Source organism: Aythya fuligula, chromosome 2 (genome assembly GCF_009819795.1).
Source record: "Aythya fuligula isolate bAytFul2 chromosome 2, bAytFul2.pri, whole genome shotgun sequence".
In the NCBI taxonomy this organism is placed as follows: Eukaryota; Metazoa; Chordata; class Aves; order Anseriformes; family Anatidae; genus Aythya; species Aythya fuligula.
In genome coordinates, this window is record NC_045560.1 from 8,893,413 (window position 1) to 8,912,106 (window position 18,694).

General features: G+C 36.8%; 1 protein-coding gene across 5 annotated transcripts in view; it reads left to right on the forward strand.

The window, feature by feature from the left end:
* The window catches only part of RBM33 (RNA binding motif protein 33), a 99,547-nt gene that overhangs the window by 40,372 nt on the left and 40,481 nt on the right, over nt 1–18,694 (forward strand). For all 5 annotated transcript variants that reach the window (XM_032181036.1, XM_032181037.1, XM_032181039.1 and 2 more), the window contains exons 10-12: nt 999–1,057; nt 17,101–17,260; nt 18,129–18,460. In XM_032181036.1, coding sequence (XP_032036927.1) covers nt 999–1,057; nt 17,101–17,260; nt 18,129–18,460 — 551 coding nt within the window. The remainder of the gene's footprint in view (nt 1–998; nt 1,058–17,100; nt 17,261–18,128; nt 18,461–18,694) is intronic.

Genomic DNA, 18,694 nt, shown 5'->3' on the forward strand with positions numbered 1-18,694 from the left:
TTTGATAAATGAACGAACTCATTCGGTGCTGTTTAACTGAAATGCTTTATTTAACTTCTGCAGACCTTTTGTCTAAAATGGACATATTTGTACTTCTAACCATTTAGACAATCCAAAGATTAAAAAAAAAAAAAAAGGAAAAATGGAAAATCTGTTATTAGATTTAGTGTTGGGGATTCTCATAAAGATTGAGTTCCCAGGGTGATCTGGCTGTGGTTAATTTGTGCATTATGCCATCATTTTAAGTGGTTGTTTTGGGACATTGCATTTCAAGAAAACAGACAGAAAAAAGTTATGTGAACATGTCATCCATGTTAGTCTCCGAACTCCTAATTTTGGAGAAGTTATTTTTCAGGAAGAGTGTTGTTATTTTTCATCTTTACGAAATAGAAGTCTACCTTCTGAGATCAGCAGTTGCAATTACACAAACTATGACTGCGGTTGCATGCACCATTATAGTGACAAAGCCACATTAAGAGGATCTCGCTTGCTCTTAATTGCTGCTACCTGCCTCCTTTTACCCTTCCGTGAACAGTGATTTATGCCAGATAGCTTTTCTGATGCCAGTGTTTGCTATGGGAAGTAGGTGGTGAGACTGGGAGATACTTAGGAAACGAGGGGCACTAAGTTGAGAAGGTGAGTTAATTACGTGTCCTCCTGTTTGAAACATGAGATTATTGTTAAGAGTCCGTGTCAGCTTTGTCTGAGACATACCTTTGGCTGAATACATACTGTTTTTTTTCCTTCCTGAAACACGAAGCAATCTCGTTCTGGAGAATGCAGAATCAAATTATGTAAATGAACTAGGAGAATCCTAATTGCCCTGTTGCATGTTGTGGGGGAGGGAATGGTTGCTTAAAGTTAATCGTAGGAGCTGTGACATGCGAGGGTAAATGTAGCGGATTTTAATCGTGGCTTCTTACTGCAACCACTTTTGGAAATAACAGCAACAACTGTTAGGTAAAACAAATGGTGTTAAAAGGTGCTTCTTGTTTCAGTGCCCTTGCTGCCAGTTCCAGCCCAGCCAAGACCTGCCGTAGGACCCCAGAGATTTCCTGTGAGTAGCAGCTGTTTCTTCTTCTTTGATATGGATAAGCATACATTTGCAAGGAAATATTAATACAGCAAATAAAGGCTGTTCTAGTGAAATATAATTTTAAGAATTTGTAAATATTGACAATACACTCTGCAGTTGAAAATGTTTGTTAAAAGCTTAAGGTCAATGGATTTTTGAGAGTAGAATTAATTCTGTTTAACTGTAAAATTGTTGAACCAATCTCTCCGGTGGGAGAGGTGTGAATGCATCTTGTCTTAAGGAATATGGGCTCCATTTTATTACTTGAGTCTTTCTGTATAAATAGAATCCTTACTTTATTTGATATAATAAAGGCTATTTGAAAAAAAATCCCTAAGCTTAAAAAGTAACATACATTTTCATGGTAAAAATCAGCAAAATTGTATTTTTATTGTTACTTCAGGCATTTAAATGCCTTCGTATTTTTATATCAAAAAATGAGAATGGCATTGTATGACCTTGTTTTTTTCAATGTTCCTAACTTGCAAAACAAACAGGACATCTAACTGCTTCACAAGAAAAAAACACTTTTTAATTCTAATAATTTAGAGAAGCACCTTTCTAGATATTTTTTTCAAACTTTCACAATTCTGTTGTCCTGAATTTTTAATTCAGGTGGTTTGCAGATCATCAAAATAAGCAAAAAATATATTTATTTGTGCAATATTATTTGAAGTATTTTTAAGTAACAACCCGCATATTATTTCCCAAATACATAAATGACAAAAATTATCCTCTGTTAATGCTTGCAGTGTTGAAGGGGGAAAGTAGGTGTTTGTGAACATCTGTGTGATATCACACAGTAAATTATTTGCATAGAGGTCAGATGTGTTTGAAAAAAGCAGATTTTGGAAACCTGCTGTGACTTTTGATTGCCATGTGCATACCTGGCTGCTTTTGATGCAGAATATTTGTTCTAGATATCTAGCTAAGAAATTTATGTGCATGTTTGGTACAGTAGCTGAGTTCTTAAATCTCCACATTTCTTCTGTGAAGTATAAAAAGTTTAAACAATATAACTGCAGTTTCATAACTAAATTTGTCACGTAATTTGTGTCAATGTTTAAACAGGAAATATTTTTCTGTTTAAAATTATTGTGGGTTAAGGGAAAGAGTTCTTTTCAACGGCCTTTAGTATTAAGTAAAAACAGTGTTAACATTTTAAAAGTAACTATTTAAAAAGCACAGGTATCTCATGTATGGTTTCCTTTGACATGAACTTGCTTGTGCCAATAAACCCAATTTGGGATTGAAAAGAAATAGAAGGACACGGAATATCTGTAAAGGCATTGTAATTGACATCTTTGAAGTGTGTTTACATCAGTGTAGAAAAATTGGAAATTAATTTTTTTAAATTGACTGTGAAATTAGATTTTAATTCTGTTCACTTTTGTTTTTGCAAGTCAAGAAGTACTGCAAACCTGACTAATCTTGTATGCAACAGTTTTTTAAATGGAATAAAATGGATTGAACACTTTTGTTAGGACTGCTCCTTTTGCCTGAAGGAAGACACAGAGTGCTTGCTGACTTTTTATGTAAGCAATGTACTAGCAAAGAGTCAGTGTCCTTTTTTTTTTTTTTTTTTTTTTTTCCATTAAGAGAAGGAAGGCTGTCTTAACTAAGAGGATGCAGTACTGTGATTTGGCTGCCCTGAGTGTTTTTTCCACTTCAGCTAGTAACCTGCTCTATGACCCTGAGAAAGGTGCTTAATCTTTCCATGACTCAATAATTTGTAAAATGGGTATAATGTGGTCTTCCCTCCATGAAGCACTTTATAAATTTTGCATAGGTTATCAGATATATTAGGATTAGGAATTAAGTGTCACTGTGTACATATCGCGTGTTTGTTTTATTAAATGTAGTATGTTAGCTCTTGAGCTGAAGACAAATTTACTTTCTGACTTGAACCTTCTATCCTGCGGAGCTACCTTTTCTTGCTTTGTTACATGTCAAATGCCTCTGTGCTGTTAGAATTCACTTGTTTATGTATAAATGTTGACTTATAGCAGTATAGCAATGGTTGGACAACTTTGCTGACGAGCCATTTGAAAAAGGTCAAAGAAGTATTCCTGATCATGGTACATTCTTCCTTTTTCTCATTATAAAAGGAATCCGTAGATATGTGAAAACTTGATTTCTGGTTTTAGGATCACCTGATCTTAGCATAGTAGTCAGTCTTCTGTTTGCTTTGTTTCTTAAAAAAAAATAATAAATAAATCTGAGGTTAATATATTTAGGTTGCTTTCCCCTGTGTCTTTGAACTGGATGGCTTATTTTGCTTGAATGTGGCAGAGGTGCACAAACATTAAAGGTAATGACATTCGAATTCCCTTGTGAGAACCCTATGTGTGGCTAGTGACCTAACTAAAGAAAAACCACTTCCGAGTTCCTGTCTCATCTAGCAGAGACTTCTCAGCATAGAGAGCTCCTGTGTGTTACAATTGTGAGAAGAGCTTCAATCAGAGCTAATCAATTGCAAGTCATAAATCCATTGGAAACCAGGTGTTATTAATTTAGGACTAATGAAGTGACTTGTAACCATGTAATGGTTAATTCTTACAACCTTTTGCAGAAGGATGTAATTGAAGAGTTGAACAAAGTTGTAATGAGCATGTTAGCATATTGGTTTCAGTTCTAAATTATAAGAAATAATGTGGTATTAAATCAGGGTAATGTTGATCAGAATCCAGTCTGCTTGGATTTGGGACTGATTAAATTCACTTAACAGCCCTGGATGTAAATGATAATGTTTCAGGGTAGGGCTTATTTCTGAATTATTTCCTACTTAAAGCTTAACCCCTTAAGCGTTTAGAGAAGTACTAGAAAGGGTCTAGTAGAATTTATCCATTTGCATTCCCTATTTGAAGTTATGTGAACATTTAGGGTAATTTTGAAGCAAACAAGGAAGTTGTCTATTTCTTACTCTGTAATTATTCGAGGTGACTTAGTGGGGATAATATTTGAGAGGTGTGGTCAGCTAATAAGGACTGAATTAATGGTGAATCTGAGGGTTGTTAGTAGTTGAGAAACATGGTAAAGTGGTGCTAACTGGAAGTTAAAGCCTCAAGTTGTGTAAAGGCTCATCTAAGTGAGTATTCTTCAGGTGGTTACATTTAATAATAATTCAGTTTTCAACTGCAGTTGGTGCTAGCGTTTTTCAAGGTACTGGAATTAACCTGGAACTGTGCACGTGCCAACTGAGTGTGTTTTCCTAAACTGTTTAAAGAGGAGATTTGGCTAACATCTTTGGGTCCTTCTGGAGGTCTAGCTTTACGTATCACCTGCCTTCCAGGTAAAGCCTTTCTCTGAGTTACTGTCCCAGTGTTTCACAAACAAGATTTTGGGGGGACGACTGATCTGTTTGAAGGAAAGTGATTGGAGATTTATTTACAGGCTAGTTGCATGGATCTGAATTTTTACAAGAGGAACTGTTGTGATTAGGCTAATGTCTCCTATAAAAAATAAAAAGGAAACAGAAGAGGTGCTTCTAAACACTATATTTAGGTTGCTACTAACTTACTACTGTAGGGGCCAGACCTTTAATGTGAAACATTTGCTTTCAAATGGCAATTTTCATGAGCTGAGGTTGATGGTCCAAATCCTTTCATTCCTTATGTGGTTTCACCAGCACGTTCTGTGTTTGAAATATTTCAGCATTTGCCTGAAGGAAAGGTGAAGACCTTTTACTTTAAACATTACTTAATTTCATTTAACATCAAGGCAGTTTCCACATGTGGCACATTTGTTTGGGATTTTTTAAGGACATATGAAAGTGGAGCAAGTGTTGTCATGTCCGTTTTGAGAGAGTGCCCCAGCATTTTCATTGTCAAAACTCTTCAGACAGAAATTGTGAGGGAATCCCTGGCATATGCCAGCCCAAGTCTGGAATAAGATGTTTTGTGTGAAGAGGGAGTTGCAGAAAACTTTCCTTACACTGCCTGAGGCAGAAGAGAGGAATAGCTTCCTCTGACTTGGGGCCATCCGTTCCCCTTATATCTCTGTTTGGGTTTGTCCTCTGAAAATGCTTCATAGAGAGTGGAGGCTGGCAGTGTATCTCGATTCCTTTTGCCAGGATTTTCAGGGAAGTTGGATGAAAATCTGTTCATTTGTTATCCTTAACTTAACGCCCTTGGTGTCCCACAGACAAATTTTCTTAATTTTGCTCCACTTGAGTTTCAGAGCTGAAACTAAGAATAGTCTGACGTGGTATGAAGCAAAAATGGCAGCAGCGCTGGTGTCTGCCTGACCAACCAGGAAGGCTTTGAGATGCACAAAGCTTTCCTCCTTTGATAGGACAACTGCTAGTGCACTGGGTGCCTTTCAGGTAACTGTTGAATTCAAATCTAAAAAAGTTGAATTGCATGACATATAAATTGTTTTATTCAGTATAAAAATAAGACCTTAGTCGAGCAACTTGTCCTCAGGCAACTGAGAATATTCTTCTGAATATTCTACATCGTGTCTTTTCAATTCTCAGGAGTGTTTTTTTTTTTTTTTTTTTTTTTACATAATTTGTCTTTGGAACTTACCTTAAAATTTCTTTTCAGAATGGTCCTTATCCCAAAAGAATACTTGAAGATTTTTTTTTTTTCTTAAACTACAAAAACCTTACTGAGCTTTCTTTAGTGTCATGCGACATGCTTCAACTTCATCTCCAGGATGTCAGCTGTTGTAAATGGATGCTGTGAGGGGGAGCTGATGAGTTTTGATTCTGGTTTTCTACCATTTCTGAAATACCTAGTTAGACAAACTTTGAGCTTTGAAGTATTGTTTGAAATTCAGACACTTCAAAATCACTGCTTTATGTTTTAAACTGCGTGAGGTTTTTGAATAAGTGCTCAATTATTGCTCAGATCATAGGTTGCTGTCCTTCATATTTGCCACTGGCTTGAAACATTTCCTTTAGATAAAAAAAGAGTATTAATGCTGTATTAAATTATTAAAGGTGTATTAAAATATGATTTGCCTTTTTTTTTTTTTCCCCTGAAGTGGTCCTTGGGCTGACTTGAATCAGCCTGTAGCACTGTTTTAGCAAACTTGGGTAAGTTTAATGGATTTTAGGATGTACTTGGGCCTGGGGGTGTGTCTTTACATAAATGCCTCTTGCAGTCTGTGAAAGCAGAAATTTGCAGTGCTTTTGTAAATAAAGCTCATTGCAGTAGTGCTTCGTGATCGTTGTGGAAAATGTAAATAAGGGGTTATTTTTTTTCCAAAATTTCTAATTCCATTAGGAATTGCTATGAATAAGTAAGGGGTTCTGAAACCCTTCCTAAGGTCTTGGCTCCTATTTTCCGGTGCCTACAGTATGGATGATTTTAAACAGTTCTGCATCTGAGAATATTCAGTCCTTTTAAAGTGATACTTAGCAAAAAATGATAGATAGTAACTAGTACATGTTTGCAGCAGTGTTCATGTAGGAGACAAACTGTTAATGGAAATAGAAAGTCACTTGTGAAAATGATTCTCCTACTTCCTCACAATTACTCTGCTTTAGCTATGGCTTTACTATAATGAGTAACAGTAAATGAAATTTTCACTCTATTACTGTGTCGCGGTAGCAGATCACAGGTAGTGTAGAAAGCATTTTGTTTTCATTTAACAGGATACATGGTATCAGGTGGTGTTGATTGACATTTCTTGGATAGTGCTTTATACAGCATTTCATGCAAATCATGTTTGAATGAGACTGCTGCATCAAATTACATTTCTTTCAGATTATAGCCCTTGCAGATGTGAGACGGAGCTTGTTCCGCAGCTAGCAAAAAGCTTTCGTTTTGAACACTTACTGTTTTCACAACTTGACTGCAAAGCCCTGTAATTACAGCACTTAAGATAGTGAAGGAATGATGGGCACTTTCTCTTATCAGATCTATAAGTAGTTGCAAGCAGATGCAGCGTGAGATCCCTCCAGCTGTCAAATATTGTCAGGCTGGCATAGAGGGAGTGCAGTTTAAAATGCAGGTGACATAATACCCAACATCCTCCATTTGCTAGTGGGCTTCTGATTAATCACGATTACCATACATTATCATACCATCAAATTTAATCATATCAATGAATTCCCATTTGCAGGAGGAGCAGCAGCAGCAAAACATGATGGTAACAGCTATTAAATAAGAGAGAAATAGATGGTTTCTAAACGTAGTAACCCTTTAACTTGTCCTTCTAGCTCCAGTGTGCACATGCTCTGTAGAAATTAAAATCAAACAGAAAACTTGTGCACTTATATTCCATAGTTTTTGCCATTTAACTTTAAGTAATTGTTATTTAAGACTGCTAAGAAAAAAAAAACAGAGTTGAAGAATTTTTTTTTTTGTCTTGTTGACACTAAAAATTTCTACAGTTCAGTCTCTGGTTTAGTACCTGCTAAGCATAGAGTCACAGAACGGTGAGAGGTTGGAAGGCACCGCTGGAGGTTGTCTTTCAACCCCTCTGCTCAAGCAGGACCACCTCGAGCTGCGTGTGCAGGAACATGTGCAGATGGCTTTTGAAGATCTCCGAGGAGGAGACTCCACAACCTCTCTAAGCAACTTGTGCCAGTGCTCCATCACCTGCACAGTTACAAAGTTTAGGTCTGGGTGTGTTTTTGTATGTGTATATTTTATATGCATGCACACATGCACCTATACACATGTAAACACGTGTATTTATACACATAAAAATACTGCATTTACATATTTCTATGTGTAATAATATTTATATCTATTATATATTACATGTAATGATGTATATGTATATATAAATGATTAGATATAAAATAGATTGATTCAGATATATTTGTATGAATGAAGGTTGAACTTCTTAAGCTGTATGAGCAAACGATAATTTTTTATTAAGCACACGCAAACATGTATTAAGTGTATGGCTCTATGGCCATTAATTAGGCAGTTAGAGATATTTTGCTGATGTCAAGACTCCTCTTACAAAGAAATTCAATTACAGTGTACAATTGACTTCTTACTACAATGCAGTAAGACTAATCTAGTGCTTAAATGCTGAATGCAGAGCTAAAATATACTTGTTATAACCCAGGCTTTGACGGTAGTATAGTTCTCAAGCTGTTTTCACTGAGCTGTGAAACATACTTCTGAAAAACAGTATATTTATCATCACAGTAGGAAAAAAAGATCTTATCAATAAATGGGTATTTATTCACCTTCTGTACCTTGAGTTCTTGCTGTTTAGTATGTGAAATAAAAAAAAAACACGCTTCATTGTAAGCTTCATTGTAAAATACTAAATTGTACTACTGATTACGGTAAACTGAATTAGAGTAATATTAAGTGTTGAATATGGAATACAACAAATGACAAATATATTCAGGCCTTCAGACATGCGAGTAGAACCTGCAAGCACATTGGTAGCCCTGGGTGTGTAAAGTTCTTGCATCAAAGTGTTTGCAAAGTCAGAGGTACAGAACACCTCCAAAATGAAATTTCTGTACAGAATTATAAGTAAGGAGTCTTGTAATTTAACTACTAAATAGATCTGAAATGTCACAGATCAAAGTTCAGTTTAGCAGCAATTTTAATATTTGTCTTCTGTAAAGCTGTCTTTTCGTTCTCTTTTTTTTTGTTGCCATCTGAGCATTTTTAGTTGAAGGGAGAAGCATCGTCCCCAAGTCACATCTTTTGAGGTTCTCACATTGTTTTGAAATTAACTGTAAGTTCACTGTCAAACTTGGAGTGTAATGTAGAAATCCTGAATTTGATATTCTATTTGATACTCATTTGATTTTTGCTTCTAATCGCAGGTGACATGCGGGTCACCAGAGTGTGCTAGGTCAATAAACATTCTAATAATATTTCCATATAATGGTCTCTAGCCTCAGGATAAGGTGAGACTATTGTTATAATATATTTTATAGGTGTTTTATGTCAATAGTTGTGAAAGCAGAAGAGATACTAGGGACCCAAAAGCATGGCACATTTTGTAATATACCTATTCCTAGTAAACTATTTGCTTTCAACACAAAAATATGTAGGATGATTTTTAGTGTCTTGAAATTAAAAGTAAAATTTTCTTCTATAACGTGATCCTTCTGGGTAGCATCAGTCAGTTAGCTTAAGTAACAAGGGATTCCTCTGTCTCCCTCCTTGCACCGTTCTTGTACTAGTTTTCTGTGATGGATGAATTCCATTTTGGGACCTTAAACAGTGACGCTGGGCATTAGTTATTTTTTATACAAATCTTTTATGTACACGTTCTGCTCAGATCACAGGACTTGTGCTTAAATATCCCAGTGTGGTTTACCTCCTGGAGCTGTGCAGTGTCAAAGAGAAGCTTGTCCAAGTTACCTGGTACATTTCAATATTACAAATTATTTTTGGCTTGGTTTAGGGAAATAGCAACCTTTTCTTTTTCAAATTGAATCTGCCTTAATGCTAGGATCTACATACATGAACTAGCAGTTACTATCTACTTGCATTTTCCCCTTAAAAAACGTATTCCAGAAACGTTGAAGACACGTGAAGGGGTAGAATACATTCACTCTCTCAAGTTTCATGATCTCTCTGAACTTCAATTTTTGTTCCTCTTGACTGAAATGTATTAAAGGCATAAACTTTTATATAGGGCCTTTTTATAACATTGAATCCATAGGGAATATTTTGGTATCTGTTAAGTTTTAGCTGACCTTGATGGAATTATGCTTGTCAAGGGACATCGCAGGGAGCCTACAGGTTCATTTAGACTGCATTTGAGAAAATACCAAGTATGTTTTATTCTGAAATTTCAGAGGATCATTTGCTTTCTGTATGCTGTGCACAAGAATACTGTGAAACTGGCTTGTTTTGTGAGATATATACGTTTCTTCTTGAAATATTTTAAACCATATTTAATTTATATGAAAAAGGGCTTCTTGCACAAAAGGATGAAAAGTCACTTCCTTGCACTGGAAGGTTGGCATTTTAGGAAAGCTTTTCGAAAAGTCTAGTAGCTACTGAAATAAGAGGATTAACATCTTGTGACAGATGGCTATAGTTTTAATTGTCATAGGTTACAGTGGTCATTATTCTTTGCATTTAAACCATATAAGAAGAATTAACTGAGTGGCCCTGCTTAACTGTCAATGGGGTTCTCCTAGCTCTTTGCATTTTAAGTGAGATTAATAAATGAAAACATGTTGTGGAGGCAGGGTGTAATTTATTGAAAGATTCATGAAGTTTCAATGACATTGTTAAGGTATTTAATTAGTCTCATGGAAAAAAAAAGTGGAGTGACCCTTTTAGAGAAGCTGATAAGTCATATAATAGCTGTTAGATCCTCTTTATTCCTTGCTTTATAAGATTAACTGTGTGCTAAGCAATTTATGCTAAGTTTTCCCTTTTATTGGTAACCAAAGTTATCTATGCTTCATGAATAGATTATTGGAGATAACATCATGTAATTAACAAGAGATGCAGAAAAGTAAAAGTACAATTTGTGTAAGAATTGTATGAGAGAATGTTAATTTCTTAACTAGGAAGGATATTTAAAGGGATAAAAGGAAGGCAAAATAGTGCAGTTCTTTGAAAGGATTAAAGTAACCTTATCTCGTGTTCTTTCAGAAGGTAGGATTGCCTGAGTGTGTGAAAGTCGTGTTCAATGAGCTATTCACAACTCTAATGAATTGTAGACACAAGTTTGCAATGCATTTTTTTTGCAAAAGTGATTGATAACATGTAAGTTAATTGAATAATGGAAGTTAGCAAAAGGGGAAATTGTATAAGCTGCATACACGTGGAATTGTATAAAAATGTCAGTCTGTGGTGCTGTAAATTATAGCATGTGGGGGAGAAAGTGTGGATTGACTTTTTTTTTGTCGGGGTAAACTTGTTAAAAATGAATATTTAAGACAGTAAAATATCTTGTCAGTAGCACTTCAGTGTGTGTTTATCTTCTCCTTTGAAGTATTTGTAGGATGCCTGTGGTTGTAGTCTCTTCGGAAATCCACCCAGAACCCCCCTTCCAGTGTAATTTCTGTCTAGACCTAAGTGTATTCAGAAAGATGATAAATCAAAATTTTCAAAGTAAAATCACACTAGGATAAACTAAATGCTAGAAATCAACACTTGCATTCCTTAAAAATACAGAAAAAAATGCAGCACATCTTTGGTAGTTTGAGTAAAGTCTTGACCTCGCTATCGTTATTTGGGGCTTGACATATGTTTTAGTTTGCACACAAGATAAGAAAGAATGGCCCAGGCTAAGTTTTCACAGCCTGCAGATTCCTACTGAGAGGCTCGAAGGCCTTCCTGCACTAGATGTGAGCCCTCAAGTTTTCAAAAATAACAATTGCTCTCTCAGCTCTTTGAAATTCTCATTAATGCCAGGGCTGCAGCTCGTGGTTTAGAAGGAACTGCACAGCGCTGAGTATTGGGAGCAGTTTTGTAAGGGGTAAGTGTAGGTCGGTTTATGGCTTCCAGGCCATACATAGTGTGATGTGATGGGTAAGTCTGCTCTAGGTCAGGTGCTTTTTTCTGATTCTGACCTCTTTTTGCAACTAGTTTTAAATATAGCTAAAAGATCCATCTTAGGAGTCTTTCCTTGCAGCTTGGTGCACTTTATCAAATTGATTATTTAGTAAATGACACTATCATTGATTTAGCATCATTATTATCGATAATTTAATCTGATAGTGATGAAGAATAGAGTAGACTCTTCCAGAAAGTTGCATTATGTGCTCTTCTGGGTCTTTCTCATACACTTTCTCATACAGACACTTGGTAACTCAATCTTCCAAACTACTGTCTGTATGAATCTGAGCCAGCTTTGTGGGGTCTTGCTGGAAAGGCACATAAATAATTTTATCCCTTCCCCCCCAGCAGCACAGTTGGCCCCAATCTGGGACTAAAAGTTAGAAACTTAAAGCCTTGGTTGACTATGAATTTTTAGTTCTCCTTTTTGTTCACTTGAAACTCATTAATTTGAAAATAGGTGTTTTGGAGAGCGTGAGATTTATTAAGTAGAGAAGTTTCCTGAAAGGTTTAAAAATGATGAAGGAATAGTTAAAATCCCTTTCTGTAGGGAGTCTCGGTTGATGTGTGAACTGAATAGTTGCTTGTAATTCGAAACTGTCCGGTTAGCAAAACCATGAAAAATGGAAGTAACTACTGTGCATATAAAGATTTATTATGCATCTACGTTACAGTATGCTTATTTTTATCAAAATAGACCATTATGAAAACTGGCTTTTGCACCTGCTCTTCATTAATTTTTGAAGTTAAATAGCTCTGCGTGGTCTTTCCTACTAAATACCAGAAGGCACCTGGCAGTTATCGGTAGCAAATACTTGCTGAATGTAGAGTTTAGCAATAATGATAAAATAATCCACTCCTGGAATTAGTTTGACTGCAGTTAAGAAGGGGGAGAGGAAGGAATTAAACCTTAAGTAATAGAAAACTGTTATATTGCTTTGTACTATTTTTAGGGCAATTAGCATTTGGCATAAGAAAAAGCTGTGGTATTAGTGTGTTTCTGGGGATGGGGTGGGTGTATTTCAGAATCATAGATGAGTATCTCATAACTCAGAAAAACATCCACCGTATTGTGCATGTTTTATTAAAAAGCAAGTTCATTTGTGCCTAGAAGTAATAACTCTGGTTGAAACTTAGTTGCACGTATACTATGTTAAATTAATCATTTTAATTATTAAATCATTAATAAAATAATCAAATTTATGTTGGAGTTTTCCTGAAAGCTTTTTCAGAAGGAAAGTTTCAGCAATGTAAAACCTGAATATGCAAGTTTCTTCCCTTCCGTATTACAGTAATTTATGGGTAGGGTTTTATTTCACTTTTGGGGGGAGCAGAAGCAAAGCTGGTTTGGAAAAAAATTAGAGGTCAGTCTTTCTTTTACTGATGTGAGAAGGAAGAGAATCAAACTCATTTGTTTTTTTTAGAAGCAAATATTGGTAATTCATTTTTCTGCAAATAGCAAATGACTTTGCAATTAACTTTGCATGATTGGCCTTTGGTTATCAGCCAAGAAATGTGATTAGTCATAATTTTTTACTGGCTCTTCAAAATGCCATATACATAAGTTAAGATCTGTTAGTGATCAAATAAGTGGATATTTGTTAATGACACTCAGTTGTCTGTGCAGTTTGTTGCTTTACTGTGGTGTGTGTTATATCAGCCATACTTCTGTAACTTTCCCACTTTCAAAACTTCCAGATTTAATAAAAATCAAAACCCCACAACCCTCAGTTCCATTGTGCATGGGATAAGTGCTCAGGCAGGGAAGGGTCTCATTGTTTTAGTAACCGTGTATGCGACAATTCAGCACTAATGAATTCTGTCAGAAACAACCCCTATTCGCTAAAGAATATGAAAAGGCTCCTCATGTTGTTTTAAATGTAAAAAGGATGAGTTGGATTTAGGATTCAGAAATGTTTCTTGTCTTTACAAAACTTAATAGCTTCAAAGTTTAACTAGAATATTAAAAAAAAAAAAAAAAAAAAAAGTAAAAGGTGGGGGGAGCAATTTTTTTTACCCATGAGGGATGAAAAAGAGCCTTTTAGGAAGAGGTGAAATTATTTCCTTCTTGCTCTCATTTTGTTGGACTGTTTATTTTGACCCAAACTTGTGCTGTAGGATATCCTTTCTGAAATACACTATTAACAAAACTAGAGCAGAAACGAGCCTCAGTGCACCTTAGTGGAAATTTTTTTTCTGTAACTGGGTAATGGCTTAAAATTGGTGAAACTATTTGGAGGAGACTAAATATTTGATTCTAAAATGAAGATGGACAGATCTTTGGAACTGAAGGGAGCTTGATATCAGTATTGTGTATATTTATAGCAGTAAAATACCTTGCTGATTGTTTTTTGTTTGTTTTTGAAAGTGGGACTTAAAGTAACTTGGCTCAGTTCTGGAACTTACCAAAGCTTATTTCATAAAGGTTTAAAGTTTCCCTATGATGGCAAGTAGAAATCTGTTCTCAATGTGTGTGTGGTCTCAAACCAGATTTCTGTGATTTGAGCCAATATATTCTGCTGGTTGCCTGCCTCAATTTAAATCATTTTGGTTGAAAAACTCTGAATACAGAATTCAGAGATTAAAGCATTGAAGAACATCATTTTGCCTGAGTGAGCTATTCAGAAATTCACATTTTATTGTTGCTCATTTTTTCAAGAAAAAAAAAAAAGTTTGGCTGAATGGGGGATGTTTCATTGCATTAAGATTTGTGTGAGATTCAGCAGGACTTCCCGTGCGTTTGCAATTCAGGGCTGCTTTGGGATGTAGTAGATCCAGGTGTAATAATGAGGGTGTGGGGTGGCAGGACAGGGAAAGCTCTTTATTTAAATACAGGTATAGAAACACATGCACACCTCATGCTTCTCCTTCAGGAGAAAAAACAAGACTGAGAAATGAATTAATATTGAGGAAAATGCTTGAGATTTGGTTGCAGATTCCAGGAGTAGGAGTGGAGACACCTGCTTGTTCCATAACCTGTGTCTATCTAGAGCTTGGGAGTGAGGGGGAGAGACTGAAAAGGCTCTGTGACCTTCACTAGGGCAGAATATGTTGAGTTTGGAAGAAGGAAGTACAGATTATCATCACTGTGACACCATTTGGTGCTTGGAAACAAGCCCAGCCACGTTATTACTGCTGCCAGTTCTTCAGCTCAGGCGGCAAATATGTGGTACTCACCATTTCTCTACCTATGTGTCAGTATACTTCCACGTCATGTTTTTCAGTGACCACTTTAGAAATAAAGAAGTTTTATGTAGGCATATCGTGAGAATTAGGAGAACTTCAGAATTTCAAAGTTAAATCCTCAAAAAAATAAAAAATAAACAAAAAGCAGGTTACCTGCCTGGGCTTCCTCCTCTCCCCAGGTGACATATGCTCATGTGAGGATGTGCTGTGAGTAAGATGTAAGATAACCACCTTGTGTGAAAACTGCCCCGATGAACTGGTTTTTCCCCTGCCTCCATTGGCAGTGACCTCATGCATTATCCAGTGACAAACTAAATGTGACTGCCTAAATAACGAAGTAGCTAAATGTGGGGTGGTTTGCTGGGTGCGTCCCTTGAGGCTGCGTGGCTTGCGGAAGCCCTGTGTGTTCCCTAGGGTGACTGATGGCTGTGAGAGCTGCTCTTTAATACGCTTTTATCCCCCAGGATGAAGGGATGCTTTTAACCTTAGTTTGAAAGTACCTCTGGCAGCTTCTACGCGTGGTGATGGTACAGGTGCATTTGGGGAACGAAGGGTCAGGATCCTCAAGGTTTGTGTTCAGTTCTGCTTTGGCAGGCAGCCAGTGCTGTCCTGTTCCACACCGGGGAAGGGCAACGCGGTTGAACCGCCTGGTTCAGCTAAACCTGAATGGATTTTGATGGGACGAATCAATGTCATTTTCTCCACCCTGAATACCTCCCTATTCCTCTCAGTGCCACTGGTTGCAGACAGCATTGAAATTCAAAGGTCTTGGTGTCTTCTGAGGTGGCAAGAATATTTTGTGTTGGTAACTGTTAGCTTAAAGAAGTATAGCAGCTCCTCCTGTAAATAGTATGTACATTATGTAGACTGTCATGCTTGAGTGTAAAATGATGTCTTTTCTCTAAATGAAATACCCACAGGAGACTGGCTGGCTAGGAAGGAGCACTGGAAACAGGATAGAGAACCTTTAATCTCTGATGATAAAGTATTTGCAGTTGATGGCTATATAATGACATGAAATACATAGTCGCAGTCTCACTTCCAAATGAGAGCTCCTAGTTTCTCAGATAGCCCATTTAGGTGTTTCCGAGAAGGCCACAGATTTAGTAATGGCTTTGAACCTCAGTGATTTGCTCTCATCTACCTTTTTTGGTTCTTGCAAATCCCATCTGTAGCTTGTAGAAGGGTGTGAAGCAGCTTTGTCTTGTGCTGCTTTGATACCAAGCAGACTTCAGTTGCAGAGCAAATACCTGGTTTTGCTGTGTGAGATTTTTTTTTAATGAAAAAACTATGATTTTTTTTTCAATACACATAGGATAGGGTGAGACTGCATATGTTGTTGGTTAGGGCAGCCCCATAGATAAATGATAATCCTTTGCTGATGGCCATAATTCAGTTTAGCAGGGAGTGTGTATGTTCTGAAATCTGTTTTGAAAAACTTGTCTTCAGCAATGGCAAGCTTTAAGCTTTTAGGTGAACAGCAGATGTAGATGAAAAAGATGCCACCACTAATTTCAGAATTTCTCTGAAGTGGAAAACAAGAATGTTCCTAGTTTATTTTCATTACTTATTTGATCTACTCATATATAATAAGGAAATGTTTGTGAATATAGTAATTTATTTTAGGTATAGCTTCTCTCGGTTAGTTATCAGAGGTTGCCAACATACTTTGTTAACTTCTGATATAAAAGAAATGGTAATAATGTGAATTACTGACTTAAGTGTGTCTTCTGCAAAATTCTGCTTTTGTATTGATGTTCCACTTTCTGCAACGTGTAAGGGCTCAGTTTACATTTTAAAAACTTAATGGAGGAAATATAACTTTGTAGTCTGCCTTACAATGCTTCAGATGCTTGCATTCTGAATAGACAGAAATATTACCTTTTTATTTTTTGAAAGATGGTTTATTTAATTTTCAAATGCCACAAATTGTTGCATTGTCGTGTCCTGTCCCCCATTCCTCCCCCAAGCAGAGCTGCTTCTCTTCAGTGTGCTACGTTGTACTGAATTGATGGCACAGAATAGCATGGTTTAAGAAGATAAATGTCAGGAATATTTTCTAAAGTAGACATTCAGATTTTGGGGGGATTAATGGGAAAGAAGGTCAATAATTGTATGGATTTCAATAAGCTTTGAGAATAAATGGCATTCCTGTAGTGCTAGTGATTATTAAAACATTGTGAATTCATTTCAAAATGCTGTGCTCAGGTTTAATATCTCTTCCATTGTGAAAGGATGACTCAGTAAGAGCTGCCAATTTGTAGAGATTATAGGAGGTAACTCCATAAATCAATTACATTTTTAAAAGAAAAAAAAGTTATAGCAGACAATAGATAATTTTCTGGCTGATAGTCTTAATCTTAGTTTTGTCTTATTAAATAGGTTCCTCCAGACTTTCAGCAGCATGCGCCTGGACCCGTTCCTACCAACTTCTCACAGGCCCCAAGGCTGCCAATCCAGGACCAGTGGAGGGGGCCACCACCACCGCCACCACCACTCCCTCCTCCACCTCCTCAGGAGAGAGATCCCTTTTTTATAGGAGGTAAGCATTTTCATTTCAATTAATGTACAAGATGTACATTTTGTAAAATCAGTATGCAGTTTAAGTATGTATCTTGTAACATGAAATGTTGAGAAGAACCTGAAGACCAGAAGATTGATGTAACCTGATGAGTTACAGTGCCAGAAATTGCAGTGGTCTGGTATCTTTTCTCCTGTTCTGATGTAGTCTTCTGTCTACACGTTTAGCTACCATAAATCTGTGAATTTATACAAATGCAAAATAAAATTAGTATGCAAATAATTGTAAGTAAAAGTAAATGCAATAAAATTGTTGTATCTTGTTACGTTTTACATAATGCACTCTCTGTACATTTTGGTTTCCATTATTAACACTATAAACTGTCTGGACTATGTTCTATAAGATATCTGTTAACATTAGCTGAACTGTTGCAGCATAGCAAACAAAATGGGTAGTTTGTGTGTATGTATAGATATGTTTATACCAAATGTATGAAATACATATGTATATATACAGATAAAAGGCATATGTAAAGTTGCTGAGTATCTGGTTAGCAAACGGTATCAGGGTTTTGTGAGTTGTGTACTTCAAGCACTAATCCCTGTAATCCTTTGCTGATTTCAGTAGAGTAGAATTTCTGAAAGCTATTCATAATTCTAGGTAATGGTCAGTTCTGTTGGTCTTTTAAGCATCAATTACTTTTAAACACAGGTGGCACAAGCGAGGGAAATGGATGTTGAGGATAGCTCTTTAAGATTAAAATGCCTCATATTTTTGCTTTCTACAAATTTCAAGTTACTTTTTTCTAAATCAAAACAACTTTGTGTTTGAAAAGCATGTTTGTTTCCCAAGGAGTCTGTCATTTAATGACTTTTTCTGGTTCCTGTAGATCCAAGATTTCCAAGCCATCACTTGTTTGAGCAGCGGAGCCCCCCTCCGCCACCACCTCCCCCGCTTCTGAACAGCGCGCATCCTGTCCCTACGCAAAGCCCCATGCCGTTCAGTCAGCCCGGGCCAGCCTTCAGCCAGCAGGGGCAACAGCCGGTATTTCCCAGAGAGAGGCCGGTGAGGCCAAACATACAGCCTCAAGGCCCGGTGGGAATTCTCCATTTCAACCAGCCGGGTGCAGCAAATCCACGGCCCTTCATTCCTCCGAGACAGCAATTCCTACAAGCCCCGGGACAGCCCTTCCTTGCCGCACATACGCAGCCTAACATGCAGGTACAGATTTACAGTAGGAGCAGTCGTACAAGAGGTGTTTGCAGTGTCCCAATACTGCACTGTAGCCCTGTTGGCTTATAGGAGTAATGTGAATAAAATGGAGTTATTCAAGATTACAGGTATGAGGCAGATTTGCATATAGTGCTTATTACTCTGTCAGAAAAAGTGATTATTTTTTTCCTTCGGTTGCCAGCACTAACTCATTTCCAACAGCAGTCTGCAGCCCAGTCCTAT